The sequence below is a fragment of the Pipistrellus kuhlii genome, unplaced genomic scaffold, assembly GCF_014108245.1.
Source record: "Pipistrellus kuhlii isolate mPipKuh1 unplaced genomic scaffold, mPipKuh1.p scaffold_m20_p_13, whole genome shotgun sequence".
NCBI classification, from domain to species: Eukaryota; Metazoa; Chordata; class Mammalia; order Chiroptera; family Vespertilionidae; genus Pipistrellus; species Pipistrellus kuhlii.
The window spans coordinates 13,592,297-13,609,492 of NW_023425438.1; the positions used below are offsets into that span (position 1 = coordinate 13,592,297).

The window sequence follows — 17,196 nt, forward strand, 5'->3', positions numbered from 1 at the left end:
TTTGTATTACTAGTATATTTCAATGGTTCAAGTGAATATTTTGTATAACTTAGCAAGTTTTACTTCCTGGTCAGAAGTTGTAGAAGTGGTAAGAGAACATGAAGACAGATAAAAGAAGAGACTCCTGTAATTTCTTTCAGTTAGCTTATATCTATTTTCCAGATTTTAATAAAGAAAATTTAAAGAAAAATGTGTTTTGGTTTGGTTTGGTATACGTATGATTTTCTGAAGATGTGCTTCTGAAGAGTTATAATAAATTAAAACGACTACAAAAGACTTTGGCAGCCTGGCCAGCATGGCTCAATGGGTGAGCATCCACCTCCGTACCTGGAGGTCATGGTTCAATTCCCTGTCAGGGCACATGCCTGAGGTTGCAGGCTCGACCCCCAGTGGGGGACATGCAGGAGGCAGCCAATCACTGATTCTTTCTCATCAGTGATGTTTCTACCTCCCTCTCCCTCTCCCTTCCTCTCTGAAACCAACAAACATACATAAATTTTAAAGAAGACCTTGGCAACTGTGTTCTGCATCATGCATATGCCTGATGAAATATCAGGATAAAAGGCTATAAATGCTGCTATAGAACATCATGTTAAATTTGCACAAATAACAACACAGACAATTATGTCTTCATATTATAATTCATAGAGTTATGATTTTTTTCCTAACAATTTCATCGATTTCTCCCAACAGATGTGGGCTCTGCTGCGGAGAAACATAGAGGGGAAAAGTCTAAGTTTAATAACATATGCAAAGTATAAAGTTGTTATCAAGCATGACAGGCGCCCCTCACTTTAGAACTATGAACAACAATATATAATTGTTTTTTCAAACTGATTCACAGCAGGGTTCCTTTCAAAACAAGCATACCAAATAGAAGTCTTAAGAGACATAAAAATGTGAATAGCCTTCTATATAACCCCACTCCTATGAAAGTATCTTCAGAAAATAAAGCAAATGAAAGAAAAAATATTACTCCAGATTGTTCAATATTATTTGTAATAGTGAAAATTTGGAAACAATCTAAGTGATTAAAATAACTGGATCATAATTTAGTAAACTGAGTTACTATTTAGCAATTTCCTTGATAGAATATGCTATACTATTTAAAGATCAAAATTATGTACATACTAAAATATGTAAAATAATTAGAAAAGAATGTTGAAGTGTGATGAAAAAAATAAATAAACTGCATGGTTCTGATTTTCATTTTATTACATCAATCTTGGTCCATTTGTCCTGAAACTGAGACAGGCCAGCAAGCCAGGACAAGTAGAACAGGGAAACTAAGACAGCTGAGCAAACTGACAGCAATTTACAGGAGATACAGAAGGTCCCTCCCTAGAGAGAACATCTAGGCCTCAGCAGGGTATTTCAGCTCCAGGCCTAAAAAGCAGCCAAAATCTGTGGGAGAATTCGGACCAGACCAGCGGCAATGACCAATGATCCCCGGCCCTGACAGTGATCTGACAGTGAGCGATCAGTGGAGACCATGACCCTGAAGGAGCACACCTAGAAAACAGATGAATATTCTGCTGAAACCATCCCCTGAGATTCCCGCCTGCAAGAAAGAGATAAAAGCCTCAAGCCAAAAAGCCTAGCTCCCCTCTGGGGAGCAGCTCCCCTCTATTCCCTTCCCTCCCTTCTCCCCCTCAGGCACGTATCTCCTAAAGGGGAAGGCACCCAGGAGAATTATAACCTGGGGAGCAATGGGCAGCGGCAGCTCATCCCAGGATGACCCTGAGCCTGTTCCCAGTCCCCTTTTCCCTGATCTCCCAGACAGCCCGCCTAGGCTCTCCTGGTGCTCCTCCTACACTAATAAGCCCTTCTTTGTTTTATTGTCCCCGGCTTTCATCCAGGTTCCCTCAGTCACCTGGACTTGTGTTGTGAAATTTTTCCTAGATGAAATCAATAACCCACACTACATGCCTGCCCTAGGCAGGCCCGCTCAGGGCCAGGTCCCTCGACCCAGAGACAAGGTTAGTCTCTTATTTTTATTAGAGAATGTTATAGTTTGCATATTTCTTAAATCCTGTCTCTTCTATATTTCCCCTTATTTATTATTTCTCCTGATGAGAACAAAAACAGCATAGATAAAGTAAAACTTCGAATAATGAAGTCCTAAACTCCTTACCACATTCAGGGGGAGGAGAGAGGGAGACAGTGCTACAAAACCAATTTCAGTTTCTCTCCAAAATAATATTAATTAGCAATAAAAATGCCCCTAGAGCTAAAGTATGCAGAAAAATAATCAACAAATGGGATTATCTCATCCTATATAATTAAAAGCACAAAAGAGTTTATAATTCTATGCAACAAGAAAATGTTTTACATTTCTATCGACTTAAGAACTCCTTATAATTATCCAGCTTTTAAATTATTTGTATTATTATAACATACTCATTAGAGAACCAATATATAAAATGAAACACCTGGATATTACAAAACATTTAGAGAATATACCAAAATACTTCCAGCTACTATATTAAGCAAACTTTCATTTACAATTTTCCCTCACCTTCTCTCTTTTTATAAGAACCAAATGGCACCAATATTAATTAATTCTCAATTACTCACCACTCGTACTCCATAATGGATGTGGGCCAGAGTGAAAACCGCTGTTGTTGTATAGAGGAGCACACTCTCAACGTAAGAGGCGACTCCTAAGTTTACCACCATGACAACCAAGAAGAGAGGAACCAGCAACCAATTCAAAGTTGGACATCTGGTATTGCTCATTTGACAAACAATCAGCTGACACTTGTAGTTTAAAAAAAAAAAAAAAAAAATGGTGGGGAGGGAATAAAAATTTAATTAGCAAAACACTTCCAAACTGTGTCACACCAACATTTAAGAAGGATTCAAGCACCTGAGCCAACACGTTAACATTACATTAAGTTCAGTAGTTCCAATGATCAGATCAGGGGACAACTGGATATTTGCCCCCACCTTCAAACCTGTTGACCCGCAGACCATATGCTTGTCAGAAAGGATGCTATAGAAGGCATTCTTCTACCTGATAACAATTTGGGTAAAAGTTTCTCCCAATTCTAAGACTCCTTGTGACTTTAAAATTTTTTTCAAAACAGCCTCTCATGCCCTAGCTGGTTTGGCTCAGTGGATAGAGCATTGGCCTACGGACTCAGGGGTCCTGAGTTCGATTCCGATCAAGGGCATGTACCTTGGTTGCGGGCACATACCCAGTGGGGAGTGTACAGGAGGCAGCTGATGTATGTTCCTAACTCTCTCTCCCTCTCCCTTCCTCTCTGTAAAAAAATCAATAAAATATGTTTTAAAAAAAACAGCCTCCCACACCCCCAACACAACTAAATTTCTCATATTACCATATTAACACCTCAAACCTCTTTGGCTCCTTTACTTTCAATACCTTAATGAAATACAGTTTTATTCACTCAGAAATACTTTTATACATGGAAACATAAGCTCAGTGACTAAGTTAGAAAATAAAAAACTTGTTAAGGACCTGGCCTGAGCAGGAGAACAAGGTTCCTGGCTCCCAAAACTATCAGGGTCTTTTCTCAGCTCCTAATTTTTAAAAATACGTTGTATTTGTTACCTAGCTTATAGTCCCATGTACTTAATTTAAAAATCAGTTGGTTAAAAATATGTGTGGGAGGAGCTATCAGCAGTCTCATTTCAGATCTTCCAGATGAATTATTTCTCGCTTTAAGTTCTCCCTAAACTAATCATTAGATCTAAAGCCATTTCAATGACACTGTTAATAATTTTTACAGTCTGGAGGGCGTTTATAAATTATTCCAGGAATTCTTCAGCAGGCAACCAAAACAAAAAGTTCAAATAAACTATGATTCAAAAATACTATTGCAGTCTCTAAACCTTATTGATTTCAAAGGAAAAAAAAAATAATATAACCTCAGCAAGTTCTGTCTTTGAGATTATTATTTTCTCAAATTTTGAATGAAAATATCTTTAAATTAATATCTGCTTATTTTAATCTGTATAAGGTTTCTCAAATTATCAACTATCATAAAGTCCTTATATATCTTATAATTTTTAAAAGAAAAAAATCTTACTGTGATATTGGCAAAGGCTGTTCCAACCATAAAGTAGAATACTCTAGGATGCATCTCTAAAATATCAGAAGGTGACTGGAGGATCCAGGCTGTAGACAAAATGAATAGCAAACATGGAGAAAAGAAGGGGACCAGAGCTTCATAGATTGAATTGTGTTTCAAGCTGTTACTTTTATAGCTTCTGGAAGAAAAAAAAAAAAAAATCAAGTTAATACAAAGAGCATTATTACATATAAAACTTATAATTGTATTTTATAATTTTAAAGTACTTTCAGACTTATGCCTAATTTGATACTCACCACAGTTCTATGGCATAGGTAACAATCAACATTATTAACCCCATTTTAACAGACAGGTTAAGTGAAGATGTGAAAATTTAAATTTACACAAATTGCTACCAAGTGACATGGCCAGGATTAGAACTTCTGACCTAGTCCCAATTTTACACCTGGAATGTGAAGATGAAAAAAACTCGGTCTTTGTTCTATGACAGTGATTTTTAACAGGTGTGCCAAAGAATTTTTAAAACATGCAATACCTGACTATTTAGTCAGGGGCACTGACCACTTTTCCCTTAGGTTGTCAAGTTAAAAAATGACAACCTGCCCAGCCGGCGTGACTCAGTGGTTGAGTGTCAACCTATGAACTAGGAGGTCACCATTCGATTCCCTGTCAGGGCACATGCCTGGGCTGGGGAGCTCCATCCCCAGTGTGGGGCGTGTAGGAGGCAGCCGATCAATGGTTCTCTTTTATCATTGATGTTTCCTTTTTTTTTTTTTTTCTTATGTGGTGGGATGGTTGATCTTGAGCCTGCAGGGAGCAAGCTGGCTCCAGACTTCTCCAATTCCACATTTCTTTGCCTCCAGTTCTTATGTGTCCAAAGACATGTAACTACAGACACACCTTTGTAGGAGGGTTCATTATTGATATTTCTCTCTCTCTCCTTCTCTGAAATCAACAAAAAATATATCTTTTTTAAGTGACAACCTGAAACCTATATAATTTTATTAACCAATGTCACCCCAATAAATTAATTCTAAAAGTTAAAAAAAAAAAATGACAGTCAACACAACAATAGCCGTCCAGAGTGAATGAATCAAAATTACCGTATTTTTCGGACGCGTCTTATGGTCCAAATATAGCCTACACATATACTTTAAAAAAAAAGTTTTTTTACTTGCCCGGCTCTGTGTGGTCTCTGTGTGTTTGCCCGGCTCTAAAATGGTTCTAAATGCTGCTGTTTACTTTACAGGGTTGATTACATGTGTTTATGACTGTGATGTTGGGTTTTAATGCACATAAAATATTTTAGGACACTATTTGTTTCAGAATCTTTTTTTCTTCATTTCCCTTCTCTAAAAACTGGTGCGTCTTATGGTCCGGAGTGTCTCATGGTCCGAAAAATATGGTATACCTTTGTTTTTGTCAAATCAGAAAGAAAAAAAAATAGTTTTGGTATGCCCGAGAATTTTAGTAATTAGTTTATGCGTACCATGAGATGAAAAGGGTTGACTATCACTTTTCGTTGAGATTATATTCTAATAGGAAAAATAAAATGGACATAAAACAATACTACAAGAGGACCTCACAATGCTACTCTGATAACAGGACAGAGAACTTAAAGTGAGAAACAATTCACCTGGAAGATTCTGAAATGAGACTGCTGACAGCACTCTAGCATCTCTAGGCACGTTTGCTCATCTGATCAGAACCCCAAATTCTAGCCCTGGTTCTGCCCCTGATTGCATGCCCTTGGCCAAGATGTTGCCTAATCAAGACCGCATCTTTAGAAAATGAGGAAGAAATGACTCAAATAATCTCTGTGGCCTTCAGAGCTTTAAATGTTATGGTTTCTATGACTGCCTTTGCAATAAACAGGGAAGATTCATAGAGCTTAGGTTGACATGGACAAGATTTTGCAGACAGATTTGAGAACTAAAGGATGAAGGAGGAAATACAAGAAAGTTTTTCAAGTAGAGGAAACAGCAAGAGTAAAAAAAATGAGGAAGGAAAGAGCAGAAAAATGAAACTCCACTTGGGCAACTGCCCTCCCCAAACCCTGCCACCCCCCCAGGCAGGAATTCTATAATATATAGTGCTGAGAAGAGCCAGCAGAGGTCTAGAGTTTGGTCCTACAGAGTTCAGAAGTTTTCATGTGTGTTTTTTTTTTTTTATGATTATGCTAAGTAAACTTAGAACTAATCAATTTATAAAACACAATGTAAACATATTAGCCCAGCCAGTGTGGTTGCTCAGTGGTTTTAGCATCAAGCTCTGAACCAGGAGGGTTGTGGTCTGATTCCCGGATTAAAGTACATGCCTGGGTTGCAGGCTCATCCCCAGTGAGGGGTGTCCTGGGGGCAGCCAATTAATGATTCTCTCTCATCATTGATGTTTCTATCTCTCCCTTTCCCTAGCTCTCTGAAATCAGTAAAAATATATTTAAATGCATCAATATTCAATTGGAATACCTTCCTGTGGATTCACTCACAAAAAATGGCAAATTAGAAGACTATTTGGTGAACCTAAAATTGTAACAAAAGAACAAGTAGTTTTGTGCTACGGTTGAAGTGAGTACACAAGCCATAGTAAATATCCTAAATTACCCTAACCTCCTTCTAGATTCAAAAATACAGATTTCACAACCTTTTCAAAATATCCAGATTCCAAATGGAGAGATCTTAAATTTCTCTAAATAACAATTTCTTATCCAATTAAAAAATTAAATACTTACTTGTAGAAGTTTAATAAACTCATTGGAAGAGTCACACATAATGCACAACCTAAAAGGAAGAACATTTAAATCATAATAATTATTATTCAAGTGACTTTTATAATAAGTACATACAAAATATTTAATATTTCTAGACTCAATCATTTTTAAATTCCAGTTTACTTCTGTAATGAAATACAATCCTTTTCTGAACAATATTTACAATTGGAAGAGTGTCAAGACAGTTTGCTGATTCAGAGCAGACTTCAAGGAGCCAGTAGAAGTCTAGTTGAATAAACTATGGTACATCCACACAATAAAGCAATAGAGAATCTCAATAAAGAAATGGAGTGTAAAAAAAAAAAAAAAAAATCTAGAGTTTAAAAGTGTGATAACTTAAATGATAGGTTTCATGAAAAATTCACGAGATAACTTAAGAAGCATGGGAGATAGCAGAAGAAAAAAATCAGTGAAGTAAAAGACAGATGAATAGAAATGCCTATAATAAAAGCCTAATATGTTAAGTGCTCAGTTGTCTGGTCGGCCATTTAACCAAAGCGTAATATGCTAATGATATGCTAAGGCCACTCAACAGCTCACTATGACATGCACTGACCACTAGGGGCAGATGCTTGGACCAGTAGGTTAGCTTGCTGCCGGGGTCCGGCCGATCAGGACTGAGTAAGATGGACCAGACATGCCCTGGAACCCTCCATCGGTCCCTCCCGGCTCTGATCGTGCAACGGTAGAGTCCCTCAGCCTGGTTTGTGCCCTCTTAAAATCCAGGACCCCTCGGGGGATGTCAGAGAGCTGGTTTTGGCCTGATCCCACAAGCCAGGCCAAGAGACCCCTCTGGTGCACAAATTCATGTACCAGGCCTCTAGTTATATAATAAAAAAAATAGAGAAAAAAATATTACAGTAAAATTAATAAAGCTTCATAAAGATCACCTATAGGACAATAGCATGAAAGCACTCTAACATACATGCAAATGAAGTCCGGGAGAGAAGAGACAGAAAAAAAATCTGAAGAAATAAACTGTGGTTGAAAATTTCCCATATTTAGTCAAAATATTAACTTACATATCTAACAAGCTCAAGACCAAGAACAAACACAAAGAAAACCACACCTATGTATACCACAGTCAAATTTTCAAAAGCCAAAGATAAAGAATCTTAAAATCAACAAAAGAAAAATGAGACATTACATACAGGCTGACAATGATATAAGAGCTAGCTCAGAAACAGTGGCTACCACAGGACATTAGAATGACATATTCGAAGTAGTGGGGGGAGGAAACCAAGATAAAAATAAAAACATTTTCACATAAACAAAAACAGAGAATACAATGCTATCAGACCTGCTCTATAAGAAATGCTAAAGGAAGTTCTTCAGGCTTCTGAGAAAGAACACCATATTTTAAGTCGGATATGCAGGAAGGAATGAAGTGCAGCAGAAATTGTAAATAGTTGATAATTATAAAAGACTATCTATATATATAAAAGGCTAAGCAACAGGCTGACTGGCCAACTGCCAGTAGCTATTATATAATGTGCACTGACTACCAGGGGGGCAGACGCTCAACACAGGAGATGCCAAGTGACAGCTACTTTGCAGAGTGCCCTCTTGCATTCCAGGAGCCCTTGAGGGATGTCCAACCACCGATTTTGGCCCAATCCCACAGGCCAGGCCAAGGGACCCCACCTGCTGGAGGGATCCCGTTCACTCCACAGATGCCCTTCAAGCCCTGGAGCCACCCGAGGTGTGGCTGGCCAGGAAGGGACTGCAGGAGGTTGGTTCCAGGGCATGTCCAGCCCATCTTGCCCAGTCTCACCCCACCACCTTCTAATTAATTTCCTTTCAATGTGCACCAATCCATCCACCGGGCCTCTACTATGTTATAAATAACAAAAGGGTTATGGGGTAGTTATGCATTTGAAACAAGACTGGCACTTAAATTGAAAACTGTTAAAGCCAGATGATGTCACATAGGGATCTATTACATAAAAGGAGAAGGAATAGCCCTCGCCAGTTTGGCTCAGTGGATAGAGCATCAGCCTGAGGACCAAGGGTCCTGGGTTTGATTCTGGTCAAGGGCACATGCCCAGGTTGTAGGCTTGATCCTCAACAGGGGGCATGCAAGAGGCAGCCTATCAATGATTCTTTCTCATGGTTGATGTTTCTCTCTCTCTCTCTCTCCCCATCTCCCTTATTCTCTCTAAAATCAATAAAAATAAATAAGTAGAAAGAATAGAAAAAATATAATGTTTAAATTTTTTCATAATCAAAAAGAGGGAAGGGGGAGACTAGGGCGGGAATCTTGCTTTCTTGGTGGCCTGTATGTTGTACCCAAAGAAGTTAACCTTCCATAATAGCAAACAGGAGCCACTCCACCGCCTACCAATCTTTAACCATTCTTTGCCTAACCAGAGGCTCTAGTGCACCCAGTCACCTCAACACCAGCACTACTAATTTTATTGGCAGAAACTAAATGGCTTAAGCACTAAGGCCCTTCTTCTATTTATCTGTGTCTACTCAAATCTAGTACTGGAAAAGCTACTCCACTGATTTGCACAAAAATGTGGGCTTTTGTTTTATTTCAGAGGGAAGAATTCAGTTAAACTTATAAATTACAAACAAAATGATATGTCCAATAAAGCACTCATTTAACATTCAAAAGTATATCTCATATTACCAGAGAATTCCACCTAATCTTTACATTTAACATTTAAATGTAAAATGCAACAAACTGCCATGTGATAAGCTGCTTAAAACAAAAGATCCACTACATGATGGGAGATGAAAAATATTGGGTCGGCAAGTAAGTAATTGCGGGTTTCACACATATATGGCTTCAGTTGAATTTTTAGGTTTGCAGACGTAGTAAAAATGTAAAACACATTTTGTTATTTGATAGTTGGCTATTCAGCTGTTAATCAGTAAAAAAAGTTTTTTGATCTGTTTTGTAGTTTTCGTTTGGCGTTCGTTGAAAAATGGAAAATCAAAAGGAACATTTTCGTCATATTTTGATTTTTTATTTCCACAAAGGGAAAAACGCATCGCAAGCTCATAAAAAGTTATGGGCTGTTTATGGTGACGAAGCCTTAAAAGAACGGCAGTGTCAAAATTGGTTTGCCAAATTTCGTTCTGGTGATTTTTCACTCAAAGATGAAAAACGCTCTGGTTGTCCAGTTGAAGTTGATGACGCCCTAATCAAAGCAATAATCAATTCGGACTGTCACAGTACAACACGTGAGATTGCAGAGAAGCTTCATGTATCACATACATGCATTGAAAATCACTTAAAACAACTTGGCTATGTTCAAAAACTCGATACATGGGTTCCTCACGAACTGAAAGAATCACAGTTAACGCAACGCATTAGCAGCTGCGATTTGCTAAAGAAACGTAATGAAAATGATCCATTTTTAAAACGACTGATAACTGGTGATGAAAAATGGGTTGTTTACAACAATATCAAGCGGAAAAGATCGTGGAGCAGGCCAGGTGAACCAACTCAAACAACATCAAAAGCTGATATTCATCAAAAGAAGGTTTTGTTATCAGTTTGGTGGGATTACAAAGGAATTGTCTACTTTGAACTCTTACCACCCAACCGAACGATCAATTCTGATGTCTACATTGAACAACTAATGAAATTAAACAATGCAGTTGAAGAAAAGCGGCCCAAATTGACAAATCGAAAAGGTGTTGTATTCCATCATGACAATGCAAGGCCACACACATCTTTGGTCACTCGGCAAAAATTAATGGAGCTTGGTTGGGATGTTTTGCCACATCCACCATATAGTCCTGACCTTGCACCATCTGATTACTTTTTGTTTCGATCTTTACAAAACTCCTTGAATGGTAAAAATTTCAATAATGATGATGATGTCAAATCGTACCTGATTCAGTTTTTTGCTAATAAAAACCAGAAGTTTTTTGAACGTGGGATTATGATGCTGCCTGAAAGATGGCAAAAGGTCATTGATCAAAATGGGCAATACATTACAGAATAAAGTTATTTAGTTCCATGAAAAAATTGTCTTTGATTTTCTTTAAAAAATCCGCAATTACTTACTTGCCGACCCAATAGTTAGCCTTTTCAAGGTATGGTAATCACAGTTTATATAGGTACCAAAAGTGAACATTTGGTAGATTACAGCAGGGTTCCTAGAATATCTATGGTTCAGAGCCATGAAAAGGGCCCAAACCACTCTTTTTCTGAAAGCCAGTGCCTAGGGCACCATTTTCTCAGCTGTTTCTAAACCTTACCTAATTCCCATTCCATTACCAAGGTTCACTAATACAGAGACAGAGCTATTTTTTTAGATAAGGAAACAGCACTAGCCAATAAGTAAGCTTTTTTACTTCTACAAAGGTGTTTAATGCTACTCCTGATGCCCCAAATAATCCAGATTCCTCTTCCTTTTTGCCTCTTTCCCTGGAAACACTCTCCCCTGCTCAATCACCCTGTAGATATCCTCTTCAGCTAAAAGCAAAGGGAAACATTTCCATGATCAAAACCTTTACCTCACATTCAGTAGTAGGAGGAGGATATCAGATAAACAGAGGCTCCACTTTTGGAGTGGATGTATTATAAAGCAATCTCTATCCTATTTCCTACAAACTAATCATCAACTTTGAGATAAGTAGAAAATCTGTACCAAATGTCACCCACATGTGGATCCTCCAATACAACCTAGATATAAACTTTAAGTTGTTTATAAGTTTGTGTGATCTATTTTGGTATTTTCTTCTCATTAAGAATAGCTTGATACTGAGAAACAGAGAAGGATACACAAAAGAAACCTTATTTTTCTTTATGATTAGGTTGAAATCCTATAGGGTTATAGGACAGTCGAAGAGGGGGAAGGACATTGCTGCTTGTTATAATCAAACACTAGCTTTGATAACAAAGTGATGTTAAAACAGGCTTCAACATGGGGCTTCTTACCAATAATCATTGTAGTGAATAGGTCTCTATATAAGAAATTAAACAGGAAAGGTTCATACCAGGCCTCAACTCCCACAATCGCAGTCACTATGTAGACAAAAGAAATAGTCTGGAAGGAAAATGCAGACAAAAGCATACAGAGGCATTAACAGCTGGAAAGATCAGGGAGTCAATAATGCTTTATGCAGCATAAAACTAGTCAACAGTTTTAGCAAAAGCAAGAAAACTATGCTTAAATTTGAAATTGTGGCAAGTCCTCTTGCCTTAAAAAATATATATTTTTTTTTTTTAGCCAACAGTGCCATCAAATAACTTCTAAACAATGCAAGCAACTGGCCATCATTTGGAACACTTTAAGGCACCTTATAAGTTGATGAGGCCACAAGATGATCCAATTTGCCCACTTTCTTCTTCAAAAACATTCCAATTTCTGACTCTTTCCTGGAGCCTTAAGTGCAAATGGGCAAAATGGCAACATAAAAAGCACAATTCAAAGGCAGGGAGAGTTAATAGCAAGCCTATGAAGTAAGAAAAACAAATCTTGCTACTCACTGCAAAGTTGGTGACAAGAAAAAGTCAATAATTATGTACTCTTTTTTTTCCCCCAAAACCAACAGTTAAAATGGAAGTTTATTCACATTAAGAAACTATTCATTTTTTTTTATGTAATAATGGCATTGCATTTATGTTTAGTTTGTTTCGTTTTTACAATTTTCTTATTTTTATAGAGAGGCAGGGAGAGGGAGAGGAACATCAATGTGAGAGTGAAACATCAATCAGCTGCCTCCTGTATACTCCCCACCCGGGACTGAGCCCGCAACCGAGCCCGCAACCCAAGCATGTGCCCTGACCAGGAATCAACCAGGAACCTTGCAGTGCACGGGATGACACCCAACCAAGTGTGTTTGTTTTTTAAAAAGAGCTCTTACTGCCGTGGTCAGGTGGCTCAGATGGTTAGAGCATCATCCCTTAATGAAAAGGTGGCATCTTGGTTGTGGGTTTGATCCCCAGTCGGGGTGCATACAGGAGGCAACAGATCGATCTTTCTCTCTGACAGGGATGTTTCTCTCTCTCCCTTCCCTTTCTCTTAGATCAATTAAAAACACACATACATATTCTCAGGTAACGATATAAATAAATAAATAAATAAATAAATAAATAAATAAATAGCTCTTACCATTAAGAGAGTAATAGTAACATTTATCATATAATTTCAGAAGTTTCCTTTAAAATAATTGAGCAGGGGGAGGAGGGGAGATAGGGTATACATGAAACTAGACTGGCCACTGATAACTGCTGAAGCTATGTAACAGATACATAAATAAGGGTTCACTATCCTATCCTCTCAACCTTTGTATATGTTTGAAACCTTTTCCACAAATAAGTAAAAATAATATAAAGTGATTTTTTTAAAAGCACACATGGGTTCTAATTTTATAAGAAAGCACAAGGGCAATAAAAAGGAATGATGAAAACTTCCCTCCCACAAATTGATGCAATACTGAAAATGAAAGTTAAAGCCCATACTCACCACCTGGCTAATGTCGTAGCCCCACGGCAGGAAAAGAACTCCAGTGTTATACTTTTCCCAGTGGGACAGGATGAAAGAAAACAAAACCACCCAGAGCAGCAGGTAAAGAACAAAAACACTGACACCGGAAGGTCCTCGTCCAAAGATGGAATACACAGTGACGACAAAGTAAACACATGACCAGCTATCCAGGCCATGGTCAAATAGCTCCCCTAACGGGGTGCTGGAGTTGGTTCTGCGGGCCTGCTTTCCATCCACACCATCTGCAATAAAACACATTCCCACAGGAACCGGTCAATTCTTACTCGTATGGAGAACGTCTTCTGTAATAAACTGTATAAAGCAAATCAGCATATCACAGGAATGTTAATTAACTAACGTACAGCTACCAACCAGTACTATAAAAATCTAACCTTTAATTCCTATAACTCAAAGATTTCAGAAATAAAATTGGTAATTTCTCTAAGTTTAATCAAACCTCAGAGGAAAAGCAGGGGAGGATGAGTGGGTGGGAAGAAATCAACCAATCAATTTGTATACATATATGCATAATCTAGGGACCCAGACAACAGAGTGGTGAAGGCCTGGCGGGGGAGAGGGAAGGCAGGCCGAGAGCAGTCAATGGGGGAGGAGGAGGACATATGAAATACTTTCAACAATAAGGATTTTTTTAAAAATATATATTTTATTGATTTTTTACACAGAGAGGAATTGAGAGGGATAGAGAGTTAGAAACATCGATGAGAGAGAAACATCAACCAGCTGCCTCTTGCACCCCCCAGTGGGGATGTGCCTGCAACCAAGGTATGTGCCCTTGACCGGAATCGAACCCGGGACCTTTCAATCTGCGGCCGACGCTCTATCCACTGAGCCAAACCTGTTTCGGCAACAATAAGGACTTTTAATAAAGAAATATTAAAATTAAAATGTTATATCACATTGAATGGTGTCAGTTTTAGTTCTGAGGAGGAAGCATTCTAGTTGGACTCTGAAGTTCTCCTAATCTGCCTAACAAACGAATTGCTCCACTAGCCACAAATTCTCAAGCCTCCAGAGAACATTCAGCAGTTACTCATTATAACTCATCTAACCACTCCTTGCTCTGGGACCCAAAAACATTCTGTACTTAGTACCTATTTCATCTTGTTTGATATCACAGTCACTTCTTTCAGCTCTACCACCTCCACAATTTTAAGTGCTTTCAGAAAAAAAGGTTTGCATATACTAAGTTTCAGTAAATATAAGTATAGGGAGTGGCTATAGGGTTAAGCCTCAGATTGACCTGTGGCAGAGCTACAAACAAGTCCCAGCTTAGAGGGCAGAGCCCTCTTAGCATAATTAAGCTTGACCTTATGGCTGCTCCCTAGATCCTTCCTACATAGCTAATGGGCTGTGGGAGAGGCAGCAAGTGAAACTCACAAGAACACTGTAACTATTAGTGGCCACTACCTTGTTTTTCTCTGACTATAAAATAAGCCTCAGCTTGCCAGCTGGATCCTTTTCTGTGTCCTCATCCAGGCACCAGGAGAGCCACCGAGCCCCAGCTATATTCTCTTTGTCTGTCTTCTTTAATCCTTCACTGCCCCTTCCCCAGGTTCACCCTTGGCTGTGCTGGCACGGCACATGTAAGAATGTATAGAACCTATGCATTGCACTATTCTCAATTTTGTAAAGATTACAAGAATCTTAGAATAAACTAAGTTTATGTTTAACATTGAGAAAGGAGAAAAAGCTTGTCATGAAAGACATAGTGTATCACACCATAGAACCTACAGAAAAGAGACAGGTTTTCTTCAGGCTAAGACCTCTAGAATAGCTTTGAAGACAAGATGAAATCTGAGTGGGGACATAAAGAATGAGTTGGATTTCAGTAGACAAGAGATAAAGGAGTATGCCATTTCAAGAGGAGGGAGTGCTATCAGCAAAAACACCGAAATGGAAAAGCACATGCCTGTTCAGAGAAAGCCAAGTAGATTAGTTTGACTAGAAAGTCCTATGTGAAGAGGGCAGTACACAGAGGCTAAAAGGGAGGTTTGGGCCAATTTAACAGTTTTAGGGAGTATGAAGAGCTACTAAAAGTATCTGAGTAGAGGAGTGACAAGGATGAAGTCAATGCAGTGTTTCCGGGAGATTCCCCGGACATCAGTGTGAATGACAAGCTGGAAGAGAAACAATTAGTAAGCTAACACTGAGATGAAATGCGGTATGAATGAAAAGCTGGGGACTAGTGAGATATTAAATAAAAATGACAAGGCAGCAAAAAATGACAGGTGAGGCCAAAGGACAAGAAGACCACGCCCAACGTTTCCAGTCTGAGTAACACTGCAGTGGTAGTGTTCATTGAAACAAGGAAGTCAGTAGAAGGAACAAGAATGATAGAAAAGATGCTGAGTACAATTTCAGAGGCTGAAATTGAAGTGTTAGCAGGATATCCACACGGTAATGTCAAGCAATTCAACCTAAGGGTACTTATTAGTAACTCAAGATAAACAACAGCTAGCTATAAACAAAAGAGTCATCTCAATAGTGTTAAAAATCAGGATTACCAAGAATATCAGAAGAAAGAGAAAGTTAAGGATAAAGTATAATAGAGCACCTTCATTTAAGGGCAGAAACAGAGGAACCTTGAGGGGAGGAAATGAAGAGGGACTTGGAAGGGGGAAAGGAAAGGAAGGAGGAAGCAGAAAGAGGGGGCGGGAGGGGGGAGAGGGAGGGAGGATGGTAAAATCTAGTTAAAAAAGAAAATTCTGAATTATAAAAATTCTCAAAAGAAACAGTTTTGATAACTAAGTGCATTAGAAAATTAGGCTAATTGTAAAGATTCATATTTAGGGAATTAGAAATTCCTTATAATTGCTATATTGTGTTTCTTGTTCACCACAGTATTACCCCAGGGCCTAGCTCAGTTTGTGACAAAGAAGGCTTTCAAAAACACTGAAGGAATGAATATATTAAGGATGAATGCCAAACTCCTGCCCAAAGATTGCAGATCTCTCTTATATAAGGTCTTAATGCCCTTAAGTAGCTAAAATATTTCCTAAGACTTTTCTCATTATTTGCTGGCTTATTTTCCTTTTTTTAATGCAACTCCTATGGTTATAATAAATACTGAATTCATGAATTACATATTCATTAGGTTTTGTGCATCTTCTCACTGAACCCATTCTAGCTCCATAAGTCTGAGGTCTCGATATGCTTCAGAGTGGGGGTTTTTTTTTAAGAAAGGTAATTCAGGGAATATGCTATATATTATCCACCATCCCAGTAGGACCTAGAGCAGCATGCTGTGATCAAACACATTAATATTTCTGCAGCAAAATGTAAAAGCAGTCCCACTGGTAGGAATAAAAACTATAAATTGCCTCAGGTTAGTTCAAGATACATTTTGCAACAAATCGTAGGTCAGGATTAGGTCAGGATTTCTGCCAGAACTGTGAACCTGAAACAGGGAGATTATACTGTACATCACAATGTTCTTTATGAAATGCGAAATGTTAGAAGTTAGAGGGTTAGAGGCCACAGGCTAGCTTCACCTTTCCCCTAGAATTAGGCTAATTCCTCTAACTGGGCCACCAAATAGCAGAATTTTAAAACCTTCTCATCTTTAGTAACTTGATGTCCAGAACCCTCTACCTAAATATGTAACTAAGTTTTTTGTTTTGTTTTGTTTAATTCTTCTAGACTTCACTTTCTCCTTCCCCCAAACTCTGGCAGCTCTGGTCATCCACCATAACTAGGTACCAGATTATACTGGTTTTATGTGTAAATCATTTTTATCTGAAGAGGTCTAAGCAACTTGAAGTCAGGGTCTTCTACTTCACAAGCATTTAAAAACTATATACTGAGTGCCTACTGTGTTCTAAACTCTCGGTACACAGCAGTGAAAACAAAGTACCACCCTCAAGAAACATTTTGGAGCAGACAGACAACAAATAGG

At 38.3% G+C, this 17,196-nt stretch overlaps 1 protein-coding gene and 1 non-coding gene across 3 annotated transcripts in view; both read right to left on the reverse strand.

The window, feature by feature from the left end:
* Window positions 1-17,196, reverse strand: part of SELENOI (selenoprotein I) — a 49,057-nt gene that overhangs the window by 7,223 nt on the left and 24,638 nt on the right. For both annotated transcript variants that reach the window (XM_036434997.2, XM_036434999.2), the window contains exons 5-9: window positions 13,260-13,522; window positions 11,729-11,837; window positions 6,790-6,838; window positions 4,056-4,236; window positions 2,578-2,760 (exon numbers count right to left, since the gene is read on the reverse strand). In XM_036434997.2, coding sequence (XP_036290890.1) covers window positions 2,578-2,760; window positions 4,056-4,236; window positions 6,790-6,838; window positions 11,729-11,837; window positions 13,260-13,522 — 785 coding nt within the window. The remainder of the gene's footprint in view (window positions 1-2,577; window positions 2,761-4,055; window positions 4,237-6,789; window positions 6,839-11,728; window positions 11,838-13,259; window positions 13,523-17,196) is intronic.
* Window positions 4,841-4,971, reverse strand: LOC118717863. Its single transcript, XR_004987625.1, has one exon. It is a non-coding gene; the product is annotated as a small nucleolar RNA SNORA38 (small nucleolar RNA).